We start from the raw sequence: 26038 nt of genomic DNA, 5'->3' as shown, positions 1-26038 counted from the left end.
TTTGATCAAAGTGATTACGTGAGATGTACTTCTTGTGATTCTAACATGATCTCTTTTGCAGGTGTAGCTGAGAAAAACGCCAAACAGGTCACCTCGAGGGTCAACAGAGCATTTCAGCGGGTGTATGCTGATGTGATTGGTCCTCTAGCGCCTTCTAGAGGCAATGCAAAGTATTACCTAATATGTGTTGATTCTTTCACAGGTTTTGTCTGGATTTATCTTTTGGAGAGACCAAAACACGCCTTAGAAAGGTTTAAAGAGTTTTGTGACAAAGTTAAAAATATGCATGATGCTGACATAGATTGTCTTTGCACAGATGAGAAGCCAATTTTTCTCTTACAGGATTTCCAGAGGTTCCTGAAGAAGAAAGGGATAAGACACAAAATTGCTAGTTCCGAAGAAGCTTGGAATAGATGTGTCTGTGTTAGGGTGAACAAAGAATTGCAAAAGGGAATGCATGCGCAATTGCTTAGTTCACATCTGCCACATGAGTACTGGGCTGAGTCACTAATGTCATTCACTTACACGTGGTTGAGAAAGTTTTCAAAAGAGTTGGGAAGTTCTCCTTTTGAGAAACTGTTCCACAGAAAACCTTCAGTTGCCCATTTCAAGGTTTTTGGGTCTCATGTGAGAACAGAAGCTCCAGGTGGAGTAAAGAATGCCAAAGGCATTTTTGTGGGTTATGAAAAGGGTCTCTACAGAGTAATTTTGTCTCAGTCTGGTCAGGTGATTCTCACAAAATTTCTAGAGAGTGCTCCTGAACAGGAGAGAGTGATTGTTCACACGTTTCCCACTGGTGATGATTCTGATGATGATGATTCTGATGATGAGTTTGATCTTATTGAGTTCAGTAGTACTGATGATGACAGCGATAGCTCAGACAGCTCAGTTGTCACAGTCATTGAGAGGAAATCTCACATAATGACTAGACCCTCAGAAGAGGAGCATGAACCACTGATAAAGCTGTACCTAATGTGCTCATAGTGTTATTCTCCATTTGTTCTTGTCTTGTTCTTACTCAGACAAAAGCAAGAGGATGGGGAAGCTAGCGCTTGCAAAGCGTAGAGTGTCCAGAAGGAACACAGCGTCCAGAAAGCGTAAAGCAAATGAAACTGGTGGTCTGTATACAGCACAGTCATATGGGCTGAGGTTTCTCATAAAGTAGAGGAATGCGCGGGAAAGGGAAGTTGATGGAGAGACAGGCAGGGAGTGGATTGTGCCAGGGAGGAGAGCTGAGAAAAGCCCACACAGCTCTTTGGGTGCCAGAGAGCCACTAAGCCCCATAGAAACCCCAGGGGTGAGCCCACTCTTTGCTGCTGGCTGCTGTGTTCCTTTAGTGTGTGCAGCCAGGAATGGCTGTATAATTAGGCAGAATGAGGCAGTTGCCTCAGGTAGCAGGTCTGGGGTGGGTAGAGACGTGCAGACCACACAAGCTGCACTCCACCTCCTCAGTTAGTCTGCTGCCTTATTAGCAACATTGAGATAAGAGCTGTAACATGTTTAAATTAAACAGAGTTCAATTCCTGTAGTTAAATTTGGGGTTCATATTGCTTGAGCAATACATATATTCAATGAAACTCAGCACCCAACAGAGTTCATCACTTTTTCATTGCTCAGCAGAAAGAAAAGCAGACGGTTGTGATTCTCACATCTCCCCACTAGAAATGCTGTCCTCCCCCATCACACTGTAACTCATGTTCCCCCCACTTCTCCCTGCATGCCATCACCAAAGCTGCTCTCCGGGGGGGGGGGGGGGACGACGACTTTGGAACAGATTGGAGGGAAGGAGACAGAAGATTGCATTGCACAAGGGAAAATCCTTGCACTGACATTATATCCCACATCACTAAAAGAGTTTCAGTGCCTCTATTTTCTTAGATCTCACAAAGCATAATTGAAAACTGCAAAGTATTCTTTGTACATTTAGCTTTCCTGTGGAATTCAAGGCAGAATTGCTTTGTGACCCTGTGATTCCCAGCAGAAAAGGAGGACATAGGAGGGGAACATCAGAGATACTTCATGAGCCACTTTTAATATGAGAACAGGATAGTGGACTGCATGGGTCTTTGGTCTTCAGAGGCTTTTCGTTGGTGATCTCAGCCAGATCTCAGAATCAAGTCTGCCCTTATATTCATACGAAATCCATCCTGGAGCTCAGCTTCTTGTTTCAGGCTTGAGTGTTTTTAAGTGTTTGGAAATGGTTTCCTGATATTTGCAGATTGTTATTTCAGATACTCCTGCCTTAAACGGTTTCAAATCTTTTAGATTTAGAAATACTTGCTGCAGCTCAAAACATATCGGAGGAAATGCAGTATTTTGCCAACTTAAATGATCAACTGCAAAAAGAAATTGGTAAGCTACCCTATGATGCTGAAAAATTGTAGTGCAGTGGGAACCAGCCCTGATTCTGCACCAGCTGAAAGCCCCTCCTCTCGCTGAAAACTCTTAGAGCCAGAGCAGACTGCTGCCCTCCTATGCATCCACCACCCTAGGGAAACACTAGATATATTCAGATCAGCTCTCCTGAACTGTCAAAATGCTTTGAAAAGAAGACACAGAAAGCTGCTCTCACTTCTACCATCTCTTTCGGGCCAGACTGTAGCAGGCCCTGCGCTACCCGGGAAAGCTCTGCTGGATGGCAGAATGGAGGAAGCAAAGCAAGTCTTCTTTGCAGCCTTCACTGCCACTTGGTGGGCTCGATGATGAGCCCTCACCAGGAGTCGATTGCATTCAACCAGATTTTTCCTCCACTCGCGTAAAAGCCATCTCCCAGCATCTTTCTTTGCCCTAACCTCTGCAGTATACCAGGGGGCCAAACAGGCTGCATGAAGCAGGAATGGGCGCTCAGGGCCAATCATGTCAATGGCCCAAGCCAAGGCAGAGGGCCCTCTGGGGAGTTGCACCTGCCCTGCGGCACTCCCTCCCACCAGATGTCAAGGGGAAAAACAACTCTCTGACTTTCAGAAGACATTTGAAGGCAGCCTTCTTCAGGGAAGTTTTTAATGGTTGGTGTCCAATTCTGTTTTAATTTGTTGGAAGTTGCCCAGAGTGGCTGGGGGAAACCCAGTCGGATGGGCAGCATATAAATAAAGTATTATTATTATGTTGTTGTTGTTGTTGTTGTTGTTGTTGTTGTTGTTCCTCCAGAGCTTGGCCAAAGTTCGGCAGGAGCACCAAAATCCCCCAGAGCCATTTGGGAAGCCCACTGGATCCATCCTGTCAGCTCAAGCAGGGAGACTGCTGGGCAGCAAACTGGGTGCTAAACCAGCAGACTCCCTCATCTGTCCCAGTTGCCCAATGCCAGGAACACACACTCTAGATTCCCACCCCCACCCCCCCAGCAGAGAGCCTGGAGAGAGAAAGAGAATTTTGATAAGCCACAGCTACTTCCCCTCCCCAACCTTCAAGTCTGCCCTGATGCTGCCCTGAGTATCCAGGTGGAAACAAATAGTGAGGCCCCAGGGGTTCAGATAAGGCCTGTGGGGGGACCTACATCTTTTGTCTATTCCCTCAAATAAAAGCTTCTTGACTGCGTTCCTTTTCCAGCTCTCCCCACCCAGGTATTTACTGCAGCACCAGCATGGGTTGGAGCATTAATGTTGTTCTTGTTTTAATCTTTCTGAGCTTCCTAGATGAATATATGTTATCATGTGGCCACAGGATTGGACTTAACAAAAATAACTGAAATCTGCACAGACAAACCCTAACCCTCTGGCATGAGTTACAGATAGGTAGCCGTGTTGGTCTGCCATAGTCAGAACAAAAAATTCCTTCCAGTAGCACCTTAAAGACCAACTAAGTTAGTTCTAGGTATGAGCTTTCAGATCTGAAGAAGTGTGCATGCACACGAAAGCTCATACCTAGAACTAACTTAGTTGGTCTTTAAGGTGCTACTGGAAGGAATTTTTTGTTTTGCCTCTGGCATGAGAGTATCATGGAGATTACTCTAGAGGAGCTTGCATGCTATATCCCTCTCCCAGCACCTTAGCCCTGGTAGAGGAGCTACTGGGCTGCTACAGGGCACAGACATGGGTGAGACTCCGTCATCATGCCATCATGGGCATTTACATCTCTGAGGACCTCTCATGGACTGCAAATATTAATATGGTTGTGAGGAAGGTGCAGGGGAGGTTGTATTTCCTGAGAATGCTCAGGGGATTGAATCTATCTCAGCACCTACTTCTGTCCTATTATCACAGTACCATTGAGAGTGTCTTAACCTATAGTATATTATCGTGGTATGGGAGCAGCTCTGAAATGGATAAAAAAGCTTTACAGAGAATAATTAAAATTGCCCAGAATGTTATTGGGCTCCAACTACCAACCCTGGATGAGATCTTCACGTCTCGCAGCTTGAAGAAGTCACACAATATCCTGAGAGATCCCACCCATCCTGCTCACAACCTCTTTGAACTGTTGCCCTCGGGCAGAAGATACAGGACAATGAAAACACGAACCACACGCCTTCTGAATAGTTTCTATCCAAGAGCTCTGATTGCACTAAATAATGATCTCAGGGCCAGTTGTAAGAAATAGCAAGCAGTGAGTAGTAAGGAATGAGATAGGTTTTAGGTTATGCTATGCTCTAATAGGTTATGTTATATTCTGGATTATGTTATGTTCTAATAGATTATGTCTGAATAGGATGAGAGTGTTGGAGATACGTGCGAATGTGTATGTGAATCCGGTCTCGGGTGTTTGATTTTCGTTGTTGTGTATACTGTGTATATACGGACAATGACAATAAATTTAATTTATCTAAAAAGTATCCCACAAGCAGACTGATTCCAGTGTCTTTGTAGCCAACCAACAAACATGGCGGCGGAAATTGGAGTATTTGCCACACAGGTCACTGTCCTGCTAGGTGGTTCCAAGACCAACTCTTCTATGGCACAGTCATTTACAGCATTTGGAAATTTTAACTCTGTGTCATGACTGGAAGACATGTGTAGCAGTCTCGGTGAGGGCAGGTGAAGTTACCCTTCCCTACAATATTTCCTCTTTGGGATGCTTCCTTGATTCCATCATCATCATAATTGTGATCAGGGGGACAATACCACATCCACTGTACGAAATTATTCTTGGTGATGGGAATACTATGTATAGTTTTGATCACTGCTTCCTCAATATATGTGGATTGGACCTTCAAATGTGACACCTGCTGCTTTTAAAATGTGCTTGTTTTATGCATGTTTAATTTCTGTCAAGGGCTATAGTCTCCTAGAGAAAAGGACATTGTCTTAAAAGATTTTATTTGTTCTTTCTGCACCCCTTCCCTAGTATTTTATAAACAAGCAAGTAGAAAGGCATCAAAAGTTTTTTTGGATTGGAGTCTTTAAAGACAAGGGAAAGAAATGGTCGTGGCTGTCAGGAATGGAGGCTGAAGTCCAGTAAGTTTCTGAAGAAACATTTGTTAATGGCATGCATTCCAAAAAGTTGCAGGTTCTGTTTACATAATTGATCTGTTCACTCTCCAAATATCTTTTGCCATGCACTTTTCTCTGCTACCAAAGATCTGCAGATGTACTCCTCCACATCATGGTCCAGGTGAGCGGCTGCTTCTTCTCACAAGGTTGGAGAGGCAGGAAGGCTGCTCTTCCTGCTTCTCTAACCTAGTGAATGTGGTGATTCAGAAGAGGGTGAGGGCATCCTTTTCAATGGGTTGCGCTGCTTAGCTCAGCTACAAAAGGACTTGCAGGAACCTCAACTCAGTGACACTCTCTTTAGGAAAATATTTCTACAGTTGTCTGCTAAACAATCTGAATAACTAGCAATCTCAGAACTAAAATAATAGGAGCAGATGAGGCAAGTGTGTGAGAGAGCGTAGTTCACGTCACTCTCTTGGATAGAATCATAGACACATAGAAACTGAGCGTTGGATGAGACCCCAAGGGTCATCTAGTCCAACCCCCTGCAAAGCGGGAATCACTGACAGATCCCCAATGGAAACAATGGAACTATTTGTTGGAAAATGAAAGGAACATGATGCAATGCTTAGCTCCAGGAATAACAAGCCTCTGCAGAGACACTAGAAACTTTTGGAAAAAGAACATTTCTGTGGGAGAACAGAGAAATAAAAAGGAGGAGAATGATTGACAAGAACAAGGAAATAACAAGAACTGGACAGAACTGGGGGAACATTTGGGATATTCAGGTTTGACAAGCTTATGGATACAAAATTGGAGTTTTTACTCCTGGATATAAAAACCTGGATAGAAGAAATGGGCCCTTTTTTGATAGACTCCTTCTACGATTGGACATCCGTAATCAAAGACTGGCAAAGAACCTGAGGGACATAGTGTAATGTGGGAACTCCAGGAAGATATTAGAAGTGGAGGGATAGGTGAAACGCAAAGGGGAAAGAGGGGAGGGAAAATTGGAATCCAAAGGCTGTAAAATTACTATTCATATTTATCTTATTTCCATCTGTACTATGTTTAAAAGGGGGAAACTCGTGGAAGGGTATAGATCGATCTTAGGGGATGGGAATTCGGATAAATTGGGTTATCGATGATGAGTGTAATTTGGGGATAAGAATTTGTTGAATTTAATTGCTTATTTGGAAGATTTGGAACACAAGAGGGGGTAGGGAGGGGAAGTCCTAGTTATTGGCAAAAAGTTTATAGATTGGATTTAATTTGTTCTGATTTGTTTTAATTTGGAAAACCTTAATAAAAATTATTATAAAAAAAAAAGACAGTTCATGGTTCCCTTTAAGTACCTTACAGTTATTTTCAACCCGTGTTGATGGATTGACAAGGTCAGAGTAAGATCTCACTCATCCACAGCTTGGTAGTAGAACAGCGAGCTGGTCTGGCATTTATTTGTTTTTTTTAAAATAATTTTTATTGATTTTTGTAACATATCACAACAAAAAACAAACAAGACACAAAACAAAAACATAGAAAACATGACTTCCCCATACCTCCCTTTCACTGCATCCTTATTTTACAATTCTTTAGCAACCCTTTAGTCAATTTCTCTATTAGTTCTCTTTAGATTTCCTTAAAGTTAATGTTTACAGCTGTAATTCTCTATTTCTTACCCCTTGACATCTTAGCAATCCTCAATTTTACAACAATTTTTAAGATATATTTTAAATTTCTTCCAGTCCTCTTCCACTGTCTCTTTCCCCTGGTCACGGATTCTGCCGGTCATCTCTGCCAATCCCATAAATTCAGTCATCTTTATCTGCCATTCTTTCAGAGTAGGTAGTTCTTGCATCTTCCAATACTTTGCCAAAAGGATTCTTGCTGCTGTAGTTGCGTACATGAAAAATGTCCTATCCTTCCTTGGCACCAATTGGCCAGCCATGCCCAAGAGAAAAGCCTCCGGTTTCTTTGAAAATGTCCACTTAAGGACTTTCTTAATTTCATTATAGATCATTTCCCAAAAGGCTTTAATCTTTGGGCAGGTCCACCAAAGGTGATAGAAGGTTCCTTCAGACTCATTGCATTTCCAACATTTATTATTGGGCAAGTGATAGATTTTTGCAAGCTTGACTGGGGTCATGTACCACCTATAAATCATTTTCATTATGTTCTCTTTTAAGGCACTACATGCCGTAAACTTAATACCAGTGGTCCATAACTGTTCCCAGTCAGCAAACATAATGTCATGACCGATGTCCTGTGCCCATTTAATCATAGCTGATTTAACCGTTTCCTCCTGTGTATTCCATTTCAACACCAAGTTATACATTCTAGACAGATTCTTAGTATTGGGTTCTAACAGTTCTGTTTCTAACTTTGACCTCTCCTTCTGAAATCCTAATTTCCTGTCCTGCTTAAATGTCTCATTTATCTGATGGTAATGTAACCAGTCTCGGACTTTGAACTTTAGTTTCTCATAACTCTGAAGTTTAAGCTTTTCACCATCTCGTTCTAGGATTTCACAATATTTTGGCCAATTAGAGTCCATATTAAGTTTTTTCACCGCCTTAGCTTCCATTGGTGACAACCACCTAGGAGTTTTACTTTCCATCAAGTCTTTGTATCAATTCCAAACATTATACAATGCTTTCCTAATAATATGGTTTTTAAACCCTTTATGCACCTTTACCTTGTCATACCATAAATATGCATGCCAACCAAAGTTATTATCATGTCCTTCTAGGTCCAAAATGTCTGTATCTTCAAGGAGTAGCCAGTGTTTCAGCCAGCAAAAGGCCACTGATTCATAAGAGACTTAAGTCCGGCAGGGCAGAGCCCCCTCTATCTTTTGCGTCAGTTAAAATCTTAAATTTTATTCTGGGCTTTTTGCCCTGCCAGACAAATTTAGATATGTCTTTCTGCCACTTCTTGAAGCAATCCACCTTGTCTAGAATCTGTAAGGTCTGAAATAGGAATAACATTCTAGGCAATACGTTCATTTTAATAACAGCAATTCGGCCTAACAAGGAAAGTCTCAACCTGGACCATATTTCTAGATCTTTCTTTACTTCTGTCCAACATTTTTCATAGTTATCTTTAAATAAGTTCACATTCTCTGGTCTGGCATTTATTACCAAGACTGGATGAATAGAGGGTCGCTTTCTCCTGGAACAAAACCCAATGGCATTCATCTCCATTGATGCACCCAATACTAATCACTTAACCTTTTTGGCAAAGGCATTGAGTAAAGTTCACAAAAGGCCATTGGAGTTGGATAATGCCAGCTGGGAACTTAAACCCTGTATGCCAGTGGTTCCCAGTTAGCTAAGTAGTACAGACCCCTTCTTTTTCAGAAGCCAAGACCCATGGGCCCATATTTACAGGGCCATATTTACAGGATTTATTGGTTTCTTGTCGTTATTTACAAGAGCTCTGAAAGTCAGCCTCCATCATGGTGAGTCAGTTGCCTCGACTGAAGAAGCTTTCGGTTTCCCCCAGCATATCCACTTTCTGAGCCCAACCCCCTTCCTTCCTCTGTGACGAGAGTGGCTGGGCCCCGGAAGTGGCTCCCCCCTCTCAGATTCATTGCCTCCTGACAGCCCTTCGTCACCTTCCTCCTCCGAGGAAGAACAGCTGCTAATTAACGGAGGCTTATCTCGGTATTCTCTCCCCCTTCTCTGCCTGCAATTCCCTGACACAACCCAAACATCTCATGGGAGTAAAACAACACCTACTACACCATTATTACTAATATTGATTGAATAGATTCATGGAGAGTTAAAAATGGGGGAGTTATAGAATACATTTACACAGAATTTTAGTGTTCTGTAGTGGGACTTGATTCAATATACAATGGACACTGGAGAACGCGAGGCCTTACCAGAAGTGACAATAAGCATGGGGCTATAAACCATGAATCTTTTTTATCTAACTCTGGAATGTATATACCAGGAGAACAACCAAGATGACCAAGGAACTGGAAATGAAGCCTTATAAGGAATGGCTGAGGCAATTTGGTGTGTTTAACCTGGAAAAGAGGATATGATAGCCATCTTCAACTATCTGAACGGCTGCCACATGGAAGATGGAGCAAGCTTATTTCCTGCTTCTCCAGAAGGTTGGATTCAAATGGCATGAAGGAAGATTCCAACTAAACATTTGGAGGAACTTTCTGACAGTAAGAGCAGTTTGATGGGGGAACAGACTCCTTCAGAAGCTGGTGGACTCTCCTTTGTTGGAGATTTTTAAACAGAGGTCGGAGGACCATCCACCAGGGATTGTTCAGCAGCGATTCCAACAATGCATGAGGTTGGGCTGGGTGACCCCTGGGGTTTCCTTCCAACTCTATGATTCTATGATTCCATGAGGCATTTGGCGCTTCAGGGTGGACCAACAACTGCAGGCTGGATTGATCAAAGATGGCATATAAACCTGTATGGACATTTGACACAACACAACAGAGTTGTTAGAAGGGGAATGAAACGAGAGGCAGGGCTGAGATTTGGATATGCTTCCCTACGGGGAACTGATAATTAACGAAGGAGGAAAATGGAAAGTGAAGCCATATGAACAAGTCAAAGATTTAGTTTATGATTGGCTACATCATTATCAGGTAAACGAAATATTCAAAAAGGATTTGAAGGGAAAAGGTCATGTAGAAAAAGAATCAAGTTTCCAAAAGAACATTATAAATAATGAGTATAAAACTTTGTCAAAAATGTATAAGATACTGCTGGAATGGAATACGAAAGATGAAGAGGTTAAATCGGTAATGATACGGTGGGCAAAGGATTTTGGGTATAATATTCAATTTGAAGATTGGGAAAAACTGGAAAGAGCATTTAAAATTTACGGCTTGTATTACACTGAAGGAGAATGTGATGAAAATGTTTTTTAGATGGTATATGACACCTGTAAAATTAGCAAAGATGTATAAGGTTGACAACAAATGTTGGAAGTGTAAAGATAAGGAAGGGACATTCTTTCATCAGTGGTGGGAATGTAAGAAAGTGAAAAGCTTTTGGGAAATGATATATAACGAGTTGAAAAAAATGTTAAGATATACTTTTGTGGAAAAACCCGAAGCTTTTCTCTTAGGTATGGTAGGAAAGGACATCAGAAGAAAGGACTGTAAGCTTTTCCAGTACGCGGTAACGGCAGCCAGAATCCTGTTAGCCCAGAGGTGGAAACAAGAGGAAATACCGACGATAGAAGATTGGAGACTAAAAATGACAGACTATGCAGAACTGGATAAATTAACTGGGAAAATCAGATATACTAAAGATCAAAAGTTCATCGAAGACTGGGGGAAATTTGTGGATTATCTGAAAAATATATGTGGCGTGAATACAACGCTAGTGGGATTTAAAGAGGCACTATAAAAAAAAGAAAACAAGTATTGTTTATTAGAAATAATGGGAGTAAGTAGGAAAAATGGCAATACGAAAAAAGGGAATGTGTATTAAAGGTATAACCATGGATGATTGTCAGAGACGCTGAAGGAAGTCAAAAAATAACTAAGATTTGTTGTAGGCGGGTTTAAACGAAAAATTGGATGGAATTTTATAAAATGTATAACAATAAAAAATATTATTAAAAAAAGAGATTTGGATATGCTTCGAGGATCAGGCTATGGGAAGTCGTAAAATCAAAATTACAATTCGGAAAACAATTTGATCTTTATTATTTTAGTTTTTTATTTTTATTGGATTATGATTTGATATGTTAATTGGAGGTTTTTTATTGGGAAATTAATATACACTCTAACGAAAAAAAGAAGGGGAATAAAACAACATCAGCCAGTGTGGTGTAGTGGTTAAAGCGGTGGACTCAATCTGGTTAACCGGGTTTGCTTCCCTGCTCCTCCACATGCAGCTGCTGGGAGACTTTGGGCCAGTCACACTTCTCTGAAGTCTCTCATCCTCACTCACCTCACAGAGTGTTTGTGGTGGGGAAGGAAGGGGAAGGAGATTGTGAGCAGCTTTGAGACTCCTTAGGGTAGTGATAAAGCGGGATATCAAATCCAAACTCCTCCTCTTCATCGTCCTCTTCTTCTTCTTCTTCTTCCATTAGACAGGCAGTCTCCCCACCCCCACCCCCTTCCCACTGCATCAATATGGAGATTGTGCTTCCCTTTGGTTTAAGCACTAGATGCTGGGAGTAAACATTTATTCATTCCACTGGTCACCCGTCTTGGTTCCTATTCGAACAGTACATGGACACTTCTACATAAATGTTGTTATTGTGTTTGTGATGTGCGTGGTTCATTCTGTCATGAATGCTTTAGCAGAGTTTCTTGCATTCAGGGGGCTGGACTAGATGTCCCCTGGGGTCCCTTTCAACTCTATAATTCTATGATTCATTCAAAACCAATAAAATGTTTGTAAAAGAAAAAAGAAAGATGATGGCTAGATCCAGTGCTTTTTTCCTGGGGGTACGCAGGGGTACGCAGACCCTTAAACATTTTGTGAATCTTTGTCAGAATCTCCGTTCGGCCAAGCCGATAAGGCCTCATCTTCCTCCGAGCTGAGCCTTTGAAATCGCCTCCGACGTGTTTAATGACCTGAGCCTTTGATAAGGCCTCAAGCACATTCTATCCAGCAGGGTTCCCAGTACAGGGAAGAGACGAGAGGTTTGGCTACATTGTAAAGAGTTTTATTTCTAAACTACAGTACAGTGTTGATCCTTCGGAACAACCTTAAACAATAACTCAGCAGGAATTTCATTACCTGGCACGTAGGACACCGTTACAAGTCCTTTCTGAACACATTCTCTAGCATGTTGCAGCTTCTTGCACAACCAATCAAATAGACCCTGGTTGTACATAGAGCAAATTCCAGGTGTGCTTTTCCTGTCTGTAGTGTCACTTCCAAAACTCGCATCAGCAAATATCTCAAGACCACCAGACTTCTGATTGTTAAATGTCAGTCTGTAATGCATAGTGCCTTTCAAATAGTGTGCTATGCATTTCAGAGCTTTCCAATCCTTAACAGTAGGAATGTTGACTTGTCTGCTTAGCAAGTTACAGCTAACTGCAATGTCAGGTCTTGAACATCTGGCAATGAAATTTAGTTTGCCTAGCACACTTCTGTACAGTGAAGTGTCAGAAAATGCTTCTTCCGTGTCATCTACCTGATAACATGTTGTCATTGGTGTGTCTACAGGGTTAGCATCCATCAGGTTTAGCTTGGTTAACACATCAGCAATTTTCTGTGACTGGTATACTAGGAATTAAAGCTGCATCACATAATGGACACTTCAAGATGGTGGGTGCTGCTGAGCAGACTGCCAGAGGTTACACCCCGGGGAAAGCTGATACAGTATCCCAGACCATGCAGGGATGTGTTCCTGAAACTGAAAGCTCCACAAAAGGGAAGCTTGTGGAAGAAGAGTGCACAAGGGGGGTGTTTCCTGTTCAGGGGGTGAAATCTCCAAAGCAGGAGGAGCAAGGGGAGTTGGCTGCCACGTCATCCCAACCATCACTGCAACCAGCAGGTGGCACTGCTGTGTTGGAAGCAGTGGATGTTTTTCCTGTGAGAAGTTTGGGCAGAGTCCAAACGCCAGGATGATCTGCGCAGATGTGGTCACTAGCTGTTCCAGTACAAAGGCTAAGGCAAACCTTTGTGGAAGATGGAACTGGTTCACCATATTTACACCAAGAAGGGTCCGATCCACCAGTTGTGTGAAGACTCCTTGGAGGTGCAGAGTGTTGTGGAGTCTGGCACACTTCCCTGTGTTCCATTCAGCTTTCTGTACTTGTAGCAGAGTGTGCACAGCGCTAGCCGCTTGGTGTGTAAGCTTGCAGAAGATAGAGTCCACACGCTGTTCTTCTAAACTAACAGCTTTATTTACAGCAGAACAGTAAAAATAAACAAACCATCCGAGACAGCAGGCATCTTGCTTCCTTGTTCGGCAGCAAAAGCGAAAGTCAGACAGAACAAAGAAGCAGCTTCTCCAGAAGTTGGAGACAGCTCCTCCCCAGAACAGGCAGTACGATGGGTTCTGAGCTGTTAACCCTGTAAAGCTCTGATTCCCCATCACACCCCTCTCGTCCTGCACTGCTGGGGGCTCGTAAGTTTCACCACTTACCCCAAACACAGACCTTTACAGAACTCCCTATGACGCTGAAAGCTCAAAGGTTTCATGAACCCATCTGCCAGGTTCTTCTGGCTCGAACAGTACTGCAATCTCACCAAGCCTAACTGGATACTCTGAAACACATTGTGGAAACGGATGTCTAGGTGTTTGGTTCTGGCCTTAAACTGCCCAGACTCTGCCAACTTCAGACAGGGTTGATTGTTCTCCCACACCGTGACAGGCAAACAACAATCCCTGCAGATTTCTTGAACCAAACAAACATAGAATTCCAATTCCCTGCAAAGCTCAGACAGCATACTGAATTCAGCTTCAGTAAAGGAAAGCGCAATGAGACTTTTCTTCCGGGTGTGATGGCCTGGGATTTGGATTCTGATGCTGAACCTGAGGAATCCCAGCCTGCACAGGATTCCCCACCTCCAGAAGCAGCTGAGCCAGGGTTGGGGCATGAGCCTGAAAGGACCCCACCTGTGCTGGATCCTCAGGTGCAAGCACCAGCTGAGTCTGCTCTGGCTCCTGAGGTGATGGAGGACACATTGCCTGCAGGTGCTCCACTCTCAGCCCCGTCAGAGGAAGCTGGGGTTGCCTCTGGGTCCAGTAACCCTCCAGCCTCTCCTGAGCTGCAGAGGCTCAGGGCAGAGAGGCGGAGGGAACTAAGTTCCCGCAGGAAGAGTGCTCGCCTCCAGGCCACGAGAGGCGAGTCTTCTGAGGATCAGGGCCGCCCTATGCCTCGGGACATATAAAAGCCAGCCACAGTCCCAAGTTGCGGGAGCAACGTTGGTGGTTGTCAGTCGCTGCCTGAACCCTGCCCTGCACCCAGCTTCGACTTTTATGGACTGCCTTCATATTGCTTCATCAACCATGGCCTGGACCTTGCCTCTTGATTAACCCCCGGGACCAGTACACCGGGACTTCCACCCAACCAAAGAGTCCCCAAACCTTACCACCATCCCAGATACGGACTTCCTGTTAGCCAGATTTGTCCAATCGCTATCTGTTCTGCACATCAGCTAGCCATCACCCTTAGCTGACAGCTTGAGACAGAAATCCTTGGTATCCTGCAGATACGCAGCACCCTCTTGATAACATTCCAGGCACTCACACTCGGGTTTGTAGCTTCCTTGCTGAGCAGATTGGTAGCAAAAGCAATGTTCGGTCTGCTCCAGACTACCCAGAGCTGACTGAAAAATCTCAGCTTTTTTGAACTCAGCGCATTCTACTTGCTGACTATTTTCACATAACTTGTCTCCATGGGTGTCCTGACCCCTGAATACAGTTACAGATAGATAGCCGTGTTGGTCTGCCATAGTCAAAACAAAAAATTCCTTCCAGTAGCACCTTATGTTTGAACCAAACAAACAGAATTCCAATTCCCTGCAAAGCTCAGACAGCGCACTGAATTCAGATAAACGAAAGCGCAATGAGACTTTGCTTCCGGGTGTGATGGCTTGGGATTCGTATTCAGATGCTGAACCTAAGGAATCCCAACCTGCACAGGATTCCTCGCCTCCAGAACCAGCTGAGCCAGGGTTGGGGCATGAGCCTGAAGTGTCCTCACCTGTGCTGGATCCTCAGGTACAGACACCAGCTGAGTCTGCTCTGGCGATGGAGGCGCCAGAGGACCCATTGCCTGTAGGTGCTCCACTCTCAGCCCCGTCAGAGGAAGCTGGGGTTACCTCTGGGTCCGGTAACCCTCCAGCCTCTCCTGAACTGCACAGGCTCAGGACAGAGAGGCGGAGGGAACTAAGTTCCTCCATAAGCTCTTTCTACATTCCGCACACTAATATGGTTTCTCCCCTGCATGAATTCTTTGATGGGAAGTGAGACTGGCGCTCTGACTGAAGCTCTTTCCACATTCCATACACTGATAGGGTTTCTCCCCTGTATGAATTCTTTGATGTGAAGTGAGACTGGAGCTCTGACTGAAGCTCTTTCCACATTCCACACACTGATAGGGTTTCTCCCCTGTATGAATTCTTTGATGGAAAGTGAGGGTAGAGCTCTGACTGAAGCTCTTTCCACATTCCACACACTGATAGGGTTTCTTCCCTGTATGAATTCTTTGATGCAAAGTGAGGTTGGAGCTATGAGTGAAGCTCTTTCCACATTCCACACACTGATAGGGTTTCTCCCCTGTATGAATTCTTTGATGGGAAGTGAGAGAGGAGCTCTTCCTGAAGCTCCTTCCACATTCCACACACTGATAGGGTTTCTCCCCTGTATGAATACTTTGATGGGAAGTGAGAGAGGAGCTTTCAGTGAAGCTCTTTCCACATTCCACACACTGATAGGGTTTCTCCCCTGTATGAATTCTTTGATGTGAAGTGAGACTGGAGCTCTGACTGAAGCTCTTTCCACATTCCACACACTGATAGGGTTTCTCCCCTGTATGAATTCTTTGATGGAAAGTGAGGGTAGAGCTCTGACTGAAGCTCTTTCCACATTCCACACACTGATAGGGTTTCTTCCCTGTATGAATTCTTTGATGGAAAGTGAGGTTGGAGCTATGAGTGAAGCTCTTTCCACATTCCACACACTGATAGGGTTTCTCCCCTGTATGAATTCTTTGATGGGAAGTGAGAGAGGAGCTCTTCCTGAAGCTCCTTCCACATTCCACACACTGATAGGGTTTCTCCCCTGTATGAATACTTTGATGGGAAGTGAGAGAGGAGCTTTCAGTGAAGCTCTTTCCACATTCCACACACTGATAGGGTTTCTCCCCTGTATGAATTCTTTGATGGGTATAGAGATGGGAGCTCTGACTGAAGCTCTTTCCACATTCCACACACTGATAGGGTTTCTCCCCTGTATGAATTCTTTGATGGAAAGTGAGGTTGGAGCTCTGACTGAAGCTCTTTCCACATTCCACACACTGATAGGGTTTCTTCCCTGTATGAATTCTTTGATGGGTAGTGAGGTTGGAGCTCTGACTGAAGCTCTTTCCACATTCCACACACTGATAGGGTTTCTCCCCTGTATGAATTCTTTGATGGGAAGTTAGAGAGGAGCTATGAGTGAAGCACTTTCCACATTCCACACACTGATAGGGTTTCTCCCCTGTATGAATTCTTTGATGGGAAGTGAGAGAGGACCTCTTCCTGAAGCTCTTTCCACATTCCACACACTGATAGGGTTTCTCCCCTGTATGAATTCTTTGATGGGAAGTGAGAGAGGAGCTCTTCATGAAGCTCTTTCCACATTCCACACACTGATAGGGTTTCTCCCCTGTATGAATTCTCTGATGGGAAGTGAGAACACAGCTCTGACTGAAGCTCCTTCCACATTCCACACACTGATAGGGTTTCTCCCCTGTATGAATTCTTTGATGGGTATCGAGATGAGAGCTCTGACTAAAGCTCTTTCCACATTCCACACACTGATAGGGTTTCTTCCCTGCATGAATTCTCTGATGGGAAGTGAGACTGTGGCTGTGACTGAAGCTCTTTCCACATTCCACACACTGATAGAGTTTCTTTCCAAGGATATTTTGTTGATGGGAAGTGGAATGGGAGCGCTGACTGCAGCTTTCTCCGCACTCCAAATTTTCACGTGGCTTCTTCTCTCTGGGGATTTTATCGTGGTCACCTTCGTTCTTGATTTCTGCTACATCACAATCTGCCATGGAGACAAAAAGGGATTAGAACCTCAGGAACAAATGGAGAAGAACTTAAGGGAGTTCAGTGTGTTTATTACCTTTGTTGTTTGTCATTAAGCAACATATTTATTATGAGATTTTGTTGAGTGGTTGACTGTTGCTTTGTTTGATATACAGTAGTGGTCAAAATTGTGGAAGACTTTTGGAGAAAAGTGTATTTTAGAGGTTTGATGGCTCATAACACTGCTTCTTTTGGAGTAATATCATACAATTATGTATCAACGGAAATTGTTCATTTACCGATATTCTATCTAAAGCTAATGCTATAGCCAAATAACCAGAAAAAGGAAGCACAACTTGCTTAGGTTGACTTTTGTCAGTGTCTTTGGGATTGCTATCAAGTTGGTTGGTTTTTTGTGTTCTTGTAAAACATAATAAAATTACAGAAATGGCACAAATAGTTGACTGGTCACCCAGAAAGCGATGTAAAATTGTACTGTTAAGTGAACAAGGCTACAGTTATGAAGAAATTGAAAATCTTAACCAGAGCTGGCCTTTATATATTTTTGAAGAGGTATAAGGAGATTCAGTCACTACAAAATCAGACTGGTAAAGGCAGGGAAAGGTGCACAAAGGCAAGTGACAATGGACGAGTGGAGACACTGTCCCTACATGACAGAAGAAAATCATCTGGGTGGATACAAGATGACATGGTGCAATGTAATGTGAAGTTGAGTGCAAGGACTGGTCTAAATGTTAGAATTCTAAGGAAAAAGCCATTGTTATCTCTCAAGCAAAGGTTGAAAAGATTAAACCCATGTTAACTGGACAGCGGAACAATGGGACAATCTTATTTGGTGCGATGAGACCCAAATCTCCTTGCTTGGTAGTGATGGCATGACATACGCGAGGAGAAGAATCAGAGAAGATTTACATCCTACTTGCATTACACCGACCGTGAAACACCCAGATAATGTGTTGATCTGGGGTTGTATGGCAGCGAAAGGTGTGGGCAAAATTTATGTCATTAATGGGAATGTAAATGCCCTAAAATGCATAAATGAAATATTTGCGCCCAAACTGAAGCGTTCCTCAGGTGATCCTTTCACAGGTGTTGAAGCATATTGTCAGGGAACTGCCATCGGTTCAGGAGGGAGAGAGGAAAAGCCAAATGGATTACAGAGAGCCTCCAGGGATCATGGGAAGCAGCTCCTCTTCAACAGAGCAAACACACCTCCAGTGGAGTAGAGCTGCAGGAGTCGGAAGAGGCAAGGCGCTGCCAGCACAACTTGCCTGGCCAAAGCGGGGAGGAGAGGGGTCCTCCGTTACCCATGCTCTCCTTGCGCAGAAAGCATCCGTGCAGAGAGGGGAGGCGCAGACTGGGCGTCAAGAAGCTGCTTTGCTGGGGAAATTTCAGGAACCGCCCACTCACGGATTCTGCCAGCGACTGAGTCAGCCACGGGAGAGTGGCGCTCCGGACAGATAAGGTTTATTTTGGTAGCAAAAGCAAGGCTTCACAGCTAAGCAGGGAGATATTTGCCTGCTTGCTCTCGAGCAACCCCTTGGAAACATTACACACACACACACACACACACACACACACATATATTCTATTTTATACTTCGACAGGATTCCGCTCCATGTCATGTTGCTGCTGTGTGCAAAAGGTGCTTTCAAGATAAAGATATTTCACTGCTGGAATGGCCTGGGAATAGCCCAAACTTTAACCCAATCAGAAATCTATGGAGCCGACTAAAGAAACTTGTTAGTCAGAAGCAACCCAGCAATAAAGTCCAATTAACAGAGGCAATAATTTAATCTTGGTTTCACTTTATTACAGTTGCAGAACTAAAAACTTGGTTCTTATCATGGGAAGGCATTGTAAGGCCGTAATTAAAGCTAAAGGTTGCCAATGGTTATGACTGCTGTTCTAATAAATGGTTATGACTGCTGTTCTAATAAATACTCCTTCATAAAAGTTCTTTCATTACATTCTTCATTAAATTATCTTTCCATTGATATATAATTTTATGGTATTACTCCACACAAAAGTGGTGTTATGAGCCATCAAACCTCAGAAATACACTTTTCACAAAAGGTTTCCACAATTTTGGCCACTAGGAGAAGTTGTTCACTTTAAAGTTAATGTTCTTTTTATATGGGATCAGATTAATATTTATGTTTCATGTTTATATATGTGTTGGAAGCGGCCCAGAGTGGCTTGGGCAACCCAGCCAAATGGGCAGGGTATAAATAAAAAATATTGTTATTACTACAGTGTTACATCAATTTAAGAGCAATCCTGTTCTGGAAAAGATTAAGTTTGTAAATCATCATCATCATCATCATCACTGCTACTACTACCTGAGATTCAATAAGTCTAGCTCTTCTCTGGGATGAATTTTGTTTGGCCCAACCATGGCACCCCCTTCATCTCCATTGTCAGTCATTTCTTTGATCAATCCAAGACTGACAGGAGCAAATACAAAAACAGAAAACCTGAAGCTACGTATGTGGTGTCCGGTACGTTTCCACAGCTCCAGAATTCCCAGACTTGTAGCAGAGCGGCACAGCGAGTGCTTCTTGTGTGTGTGAGCTTGCAAAACACAGAGTCCAATACACTGCTGTTCCTCTAAAATAACAGCTTTATTGTATGTACAGCAAGATAAACCATCGGAAGATGCAGACATTGCGTCTTCCTTGTCTCAGCAGAAAACGAAAGTCAGAAAGAACGAAGAAACAGCTTTCCCGGTTGTTATGAAAGCTCCTCCCCAGATGCAGGACATTCTGAGCTGTTAACCTTGTAAACTCTAAACTTCACAACTTATCTTTCCTAACAATTATGAAGCTGACATTTAAGATGGCCTGGGCAGTTCTTGTCAGAGTTGCGTTCGATCGAGCAACTCCTCCAGTCGAGCCTTCGGATTACCCTCCAAAGATAATTAGCGACCTGAGCCTCTGATAAGACTCCAGGCACGTTTCCCCCCATTACGCAGAGTATCCAGCACAGGGAAGGACGAGAAATATGAGCTACATGCTAAGAGTTTTATTGCTAAGCTATGCAGACAGAAAAAAAAATACATCCTCTCTCTGTGAGAGCAGAGAGCAACTGAAAAACAAAGGAACAGGAAACCAGTAACATCACATCCGTCTCCTGTCTTCCGTGAGACTTCCAACAGTCTGGAATGTCTCTGGAATGTAAACAGAGTCTTGTGACTCCAAGAGCACTGCACAGTGGCAACACACAGAAACTAACAGTTCAGGCCAGCCCAATCATGGAAGAAAAAGGAATAATTTGAGGAAGATTGTTCAAAGAAAAAACTGTAAGTTACTGTATATTGTGGGGGGTGTTATGTTCCCAGGTGTTATAGGGGCCACGGTTGAGCTCTGTGAAAATAGATGAGGTTGGTCGCATAGAGGTATTTTTTGAATTTCCAGGCAGATAGGATGATCCCACAGGGAGGCTTACCAAGAGAGGCCACGATCCCACGATTCTCCTCCATGACGTCCTTATGCAAAGCTCTCTGGTCAGGATCCAGGAACGCCCACTCCTCGTCTGTGAAACAAACAGCGACATCTTCAAAGCAGACTGGACCCTAAAAGAAAAAGGGAGATGTCCTCCTCTGAGACAGCAGAAATATGATCTGCTACACAACGCTCTGTTGTTTCCTTCCTGTTAATTGCGGTGTTGTTTCAATAGGATTGCTTTGCTGCACATTTTATTTATGGATGCTTATTTTATTCTGCGTTTTAATTATGGGTATTCGTCTTTGTGCAAATAGTTGGTACTCCACCTTGTGTTTTCCAAGTCATTCTGCCTACTCAGATGGGCAGATGGAAGGATCCACTTTCTCCTCTTCTCCTGTGCTGTTCTGGGAAGGTTCCTTCCCAATGCCCTAGAGCCAAATTCAAGGGGTTCATTGGGGCATGGAGAGGGGGAGGAGAGAAATGGGGGGCAGGCCCCATTTTGCAGCGGATGGGGCTGGTCAGGTAAATCCAGACCACTATTTGTTCTCATTTGTCCACTGCTTAGAAACCAATTTTTGCTTACAGTGATCAGTCTAGAAATAAGATAAGCCTAATTTGGATGGTCATCTGTCTTGTATGATCTAGCAGAGATTCCTGCATTGCAGGGGGTCTCCTGGCTCTGAGAGAGAAGCAGGGAGGGTGGATTCTGGCGGATGGAGAGGAGCCCCTGGTGGCTCCTCCTTCTCCTGACTCATCTCTGCCTCTCGACCTCCCTCCTCCCACTTGCCTCCTTCCTCTTCTGCCTCTGGTTCTGGGCTGCATTCTGCCACAGAGTCTCCCAGCTCACTAAGCCCTGTTACCCCTTGTTGCGTTCACAAAGTAAAGGAAGGATATTTACTTGAGGCATTCACAAAGTAAAGGAAGGATTGAACTCTGGTTAATAAGAATACACAAAGAGACTTGAACCAGCAAGACTCACAGTATCACAGAATCATAGAGTTGGAAGAGACCACAAGGGCCATCGAGTCCAACCCCCTGACAAGCAGGAAACACCATCAGAGCACTCCTGACATATGGTTGTCAAGCCTCTGCTTAAAGACCTCCAAAGAAGGAGACTCCACCACACTCCTTGGCAGCAAATTCCACTGTCGAACAGCTCTTACTGTCAGGAGGTTCTTCCTAATGTTTAGGTGGAATCTTCTTTCTTGTAGTTTGGATCCATTGCTCTGGGAAGGGTGCGTATAATCATGTCTCTCTGTGCCTGTCCGTGTGCAGCCCCTGACCCAGGTAGTTTTTATTCACAAAAGAACGTTTTACAGAGTATTCGTAAGAACCAATCAGATTTCTTCTGAGCATTTCCACAAACCCACGTGGGGAGAAAGTTAAACCACCATAACTAATTAAGCACGGGGTAAACAAAGAACAGAACTACAAATAAGAGCATTTGGCAACCCTGGAGGTGATAAACAAGCAATACATATGATAATGATGGCCAGGAGGACAGCAATCATTATCACCTTCATGTGAGATCTGCTTCCTGGCCCTAAGATTAACATACTACATCAAAGAAACTTGCCCACTATCTTTATGGCCCAAGATGCCTGCATGTCTAAGCAACTGGGCTGTGTACGTGACAAGAGAAATGGCCAGCAGAGGAAATGGCCAGAGATGCAGAGGTGTAGATTGATCAAGAATCATATCAAAATAGTTTAAAGTCACTCAACGCAATGCTTTCATTGCTGACACAGATGGCTTACTCTATATTTGTTATAATTCCTCTCCTGCGTGTGGGTGTCTGAGGGCCCTGCTCCTTCCTGCCACTTACCACCTGGCCCAGGGCGGGGCCTGAAGCCTCACAGGGACTGCTGCGCTCTGCTGCCCAGGAGGACTCTCCTGTGTGTGAGTGTCTGAGGGCCCTGCTCCTTCCTGCCACTTACCACCTGGCCCAGGGCGGGGCCTGAAGCCTCACAGGGACTGCTGCGCTCTGCTGCCCAGGAGGACTCTCCTGCGTGTGAGTGTCTGAGGGCCCTGCTCCTTCCTGCCACTCACCATCTGGCCTGGGGTGGGGCCTGAAGCCTCATAAATGACTGCTGCGCTCTGCTGCCCAGGAGGACTCTCCTGTGTGTGAGTGTCTGAGGGCCCTGCTCCTTCTTGCCACTCACCATCTGGCCTGGGGCGGGGCCTGAAGCCTCACAGGGACTGCTGCGCTCTGCTGCCCAGGAGGACTCTCCTGTGTGTGAGTGTCTGAGGGCCCTGCTCCTTCCTGCCACTTACCACCTGGCCCAGGGCAGGGCCTGACGGGCCTTACTAGGACAGTTGCTGTTACTGCTGGAGGGGTGCAGAGTGCTTTTAAAATGTTTTAAAAATTTTATTTTGAATTTTTTGTATGTGGGGGGGTGGGGGGTGGATGTTCATTGGGCCTGGGAATTTGTTTGATTTTATGTTTTTGTAATTTTGTAATTTTTATTGTTTTTTGTTTGTACTGTTTTATTTGTGTTGTTGTTTTTTGTTGTTTTTTTAAAGGGGTTATTTTGTTCTTAAGGGGAGGGGTCAGGGCTGCCGGGTAATGGGCCCCAGCCCACAAAATGGCTGGGATATGTTTCACAGGGGGGAATGCACTGGGACAACCGATCTCAGTGATCACGGGTAGGAGGAGGAGTTACGCTAAGACCAGACCATGTCATTACAGAGGAGGCAGGTTTAGTCGTTGTCTGAGGACTATCCCTGCCTCCGGGTCTGGTCCTGACCGGATGAATACTAGAATCAGCAAGGGATACCCACATGACCTGAAAGTGTTGCTGTGCAATGCCAGGTCAATGATTCATAAGACCACTGCCATCCATGACTTGATCATGGATGGAGGACTTGACCTGGCATGTGTAACAGAGACTTGGTTGGATGAAGCAGATGGGCCTGTCCTTGCCGCTGCTTGTCCACCAGGTTTCTCTTACGCACAGCAACCCAGGTCATGTGGGCGGGGAGGGGGGGGTTGCAGTGATTTTTCGGAAGTCATTAGTTTGCACCAGGCGTCCTATTGGGAAGACCCAGTTTCCTGAGTGCATGTTCTGGAAGTTGGGCAATGGGGCAGTACAGGATTCCTTTTGGTGTACCGACCTCCCCGCTGCACCAAGGATTCCTTGCCCGAGCTGCTTCAGGTTGTGGCGGATGTTCTCCTGGAGACACCTAGCTTGGTTGTCCTAGGGGATTTTAACATCCATGCCGACATGACCTTACAAGGGGCCGCTCGGGACTTCGTGGAAAGCATGGCCTCCATGGGGCTGTCCCTGAATAAGTCTGGCCCAACCCATAGCCGCGGACATGCCTTCGACCTGGTGTTTACCTCTACGGATGTTGGTGATCTGACACTAAGTAAAAGTGAAACGAAAGAAGTGCCATGGTCAGACCACTTCCTGGTGCAACTGGACTTCACTGCGACCCATCCCCTCTGCAGGGAGGTGGGACCGATTCGGATGGTCCGCCCCCGCCACTTAATGGATCCAAATGGTTTCCAGAGAGTGGTAGGGGATGCTTTATCCCATGTTGATGGCCTTTCAGCCGATTCCCTGGTGGCCCGCTGGAATGTGGAGTTAACCAGGGCTATTGACTGTTTGGCTCCGAAGTGCCCTCTCCGATTGCATGGAGCCCGGAGAGCCCCGTGGTTTTCCACGGATCTGAGAGCAATGAAACAATCGTTGAGACGGCTAGAGCGCCGGTGGCGGATAACTCATTCCGAATCTGACCGGACACAGGTTAGAGCTCAACGTCGAGCCTACCAAGTGGCGATAGCGACGGCGAAGACTTTCTTCACCGCCTCTATTGCATCTGCAGAAAACAGCAGCAGGAGACTCTTTCAGGTGGTTCGCAATTTAGCGGAACCACCTGTAACATCAGGGCCCAGTACGGGCCACATGTTCTCCTGCAATGATTTTGCAAATTTTTTTGCAGATAAAATCGCTCAGATTCGGGAAGAAGTAGACTCCACCGTGGCACCAGGGCCGGGGCGGGAGAGTGCTAGAGTCCTGCCTAGTCAAGTTGAGTGGGATCAATTCCAATCTGTTACCTCCGAGGATGTGGACAGGCTGCTTGGACGAGTGAAGCCAACCACCTGTCTCCTGGATCCTTGCCCATCCTGGCTTATAAAAGCTAGCCGGGAAGGACTGGGCGATGGGCTTCGTGGGGTGGTGAATGCTTCCCTCCGTGAGGGAGCCTTCCCAGACCCGCTGAAAGAGGCAGTTATTAAACCGCTTCTTAAAAAACCATCTTTAGATGCGGCCACAATGGCCAACTATCGCCCAGTCTCAAACCTTCCATTCTTGGGCAAGGTGATTGAGCGAGTGGTTGCTGAACAACTCCAGGCACGCCTGGAAGAAGCGGACCATTTGGATCCCTTCCAGTCGGGATTCAGGCCTCATCATGGGACTGAAACTGCCTTGGTCGCACTGGTTGATGATCTCCGGCGGACTAGGGACAAAGGTGAGAGCTGTTTCCTAGTTCTGCTGGATCTCTCAGCGGCTTTTGACACCATCGACCATGACATCCTTCTGGACCGTCTTGAGGGGCTGGGAACTGGGGGCACTGTCCTACAGTGGTTCCGCTCCTTCCTCCTGGGCTGTGTTCAGAAAGTGGTGGTGGGGGATGAGTGTTCAGACCCCTGGGCTCTCACTTGTGGGGTGCCCCAGGGTTCTGTCCTCTCCCCCATGCTTTTCAACATTTACATGCAGCCTCTGGGAGAGATCATCAGGAGGTTTGGGCTGGGTGTTCATCAGTATGCAGATGATACCCAGCTCTACCTCTCTTTTAAATCAGAACCAGTGAAGGCGGTGAAGGTCCTGTGTGAGTGTCTGGAAGCGGTTGGAGGATGGATGGCGGCTAACAGATTGAGGTTGAATCCTGACAAGACAGAAGTACTGTTTTTGGGGGATAGGAGGCGGGCAGGTGTGGAGGATTCCCTGGTCCTGAATGGGGTAACTGTGCCCCTGAAGGACCAGGTGCGCAGCCTGGGAGTCATTTTGGACTCACAGCTGTCCATGGAGGCACAGGTCAAATCTGTGTCCAGGGCAGCTGTTTACCAGCTCCATCTGGTACGTAGGCTAAGACCCTATCTGCCTGCAGACTGTCTCGCCAGAGTGGTACATGCTCTGGTTATCTCCCGCTTGGACTACTGCAATGCGCTCTACGTGGGGCTACCTTTGAAGGTGACCCGGAAACTACAACTAATCCAGAATGCGGCAGCTAGACTGGTGACTGGGGGCGGCCGCCGAGACCATATAACACCGGTCTTGAAAGACCTACATTGGCACCCAGTACGTTTCCGAGCACAATTCAAAGTGTTGGTGCTGACCTTTAAAGCCCTAAATGGCCTCGGTCCAGTATATCTGAAGGAGCGTCTCCTCCCCCATCGTTCTGCCCGGACACTGAGGTCCAGCTCCGAGGGCCTTCTGGCGGTTCTCTCACTGCGAGAAGCCAAGTTACAGGGAACCAGGCAGAGGGCCTTCTCGGTAGTGGCGCC

At 45.2% G+C, this 26038-nt stretch overlaps 1 protein-coding gene and 1 long non-coding RNA gene across 3 annotated transcripts in view; both read right to left on the bottom strand.

The window, feature by feature from the left end:
- The window catches only part of LOC310843269 (uncharacterized protein), a 217324-nt gene that overhangs the window by 23181 nt on the left and 168105 nt on the right, over nucleotides 1-26038 (bottom strand). Inside the window, exon 3 of one of the 2 annotated variants that reach the window (XM_083736320.1) lies at nucleotides 20531-20657. The exons of the other annotated variant lie outside the window; for it this stretch is intronic. Coding sequence (XP_083592446.1) covers nucleotides 20531-20657 — 127 coding nt within the window. The remainder of the gene's footprint in view (nucleotides 1-20530; nucleotides 20658-26038) is intronic. 2 annotated transcript variants of the gene reach the window in all.
- LOC310844023 lies at nucleotides 13197-15055 on the bottom strand. Its single transcript, XR_014563891.1, has 2 exons — nucleotides 14941-15055; nucleotides 13197-13850 (listed from the first exon to the last, which is right to left on the bottom strand). It is a non-coding gene; the product is annotated as an uncharacterized lncRNA (long non-coding RNA).

Source organism: Podarcis gaigeae (assembly GCF_964106915.1).
Source record: "Podarcis gaigeae genome assembly, chromosome: 4".
NCBI lineage: Eukaryota > Metazoa > Chordata > Lepidosauria > Squamata > Lacertidae > Podarcis > Podarcis gaigeae.
This window is presented reverse-complemented; position numbering and strand designations above follow the sequence as displayed.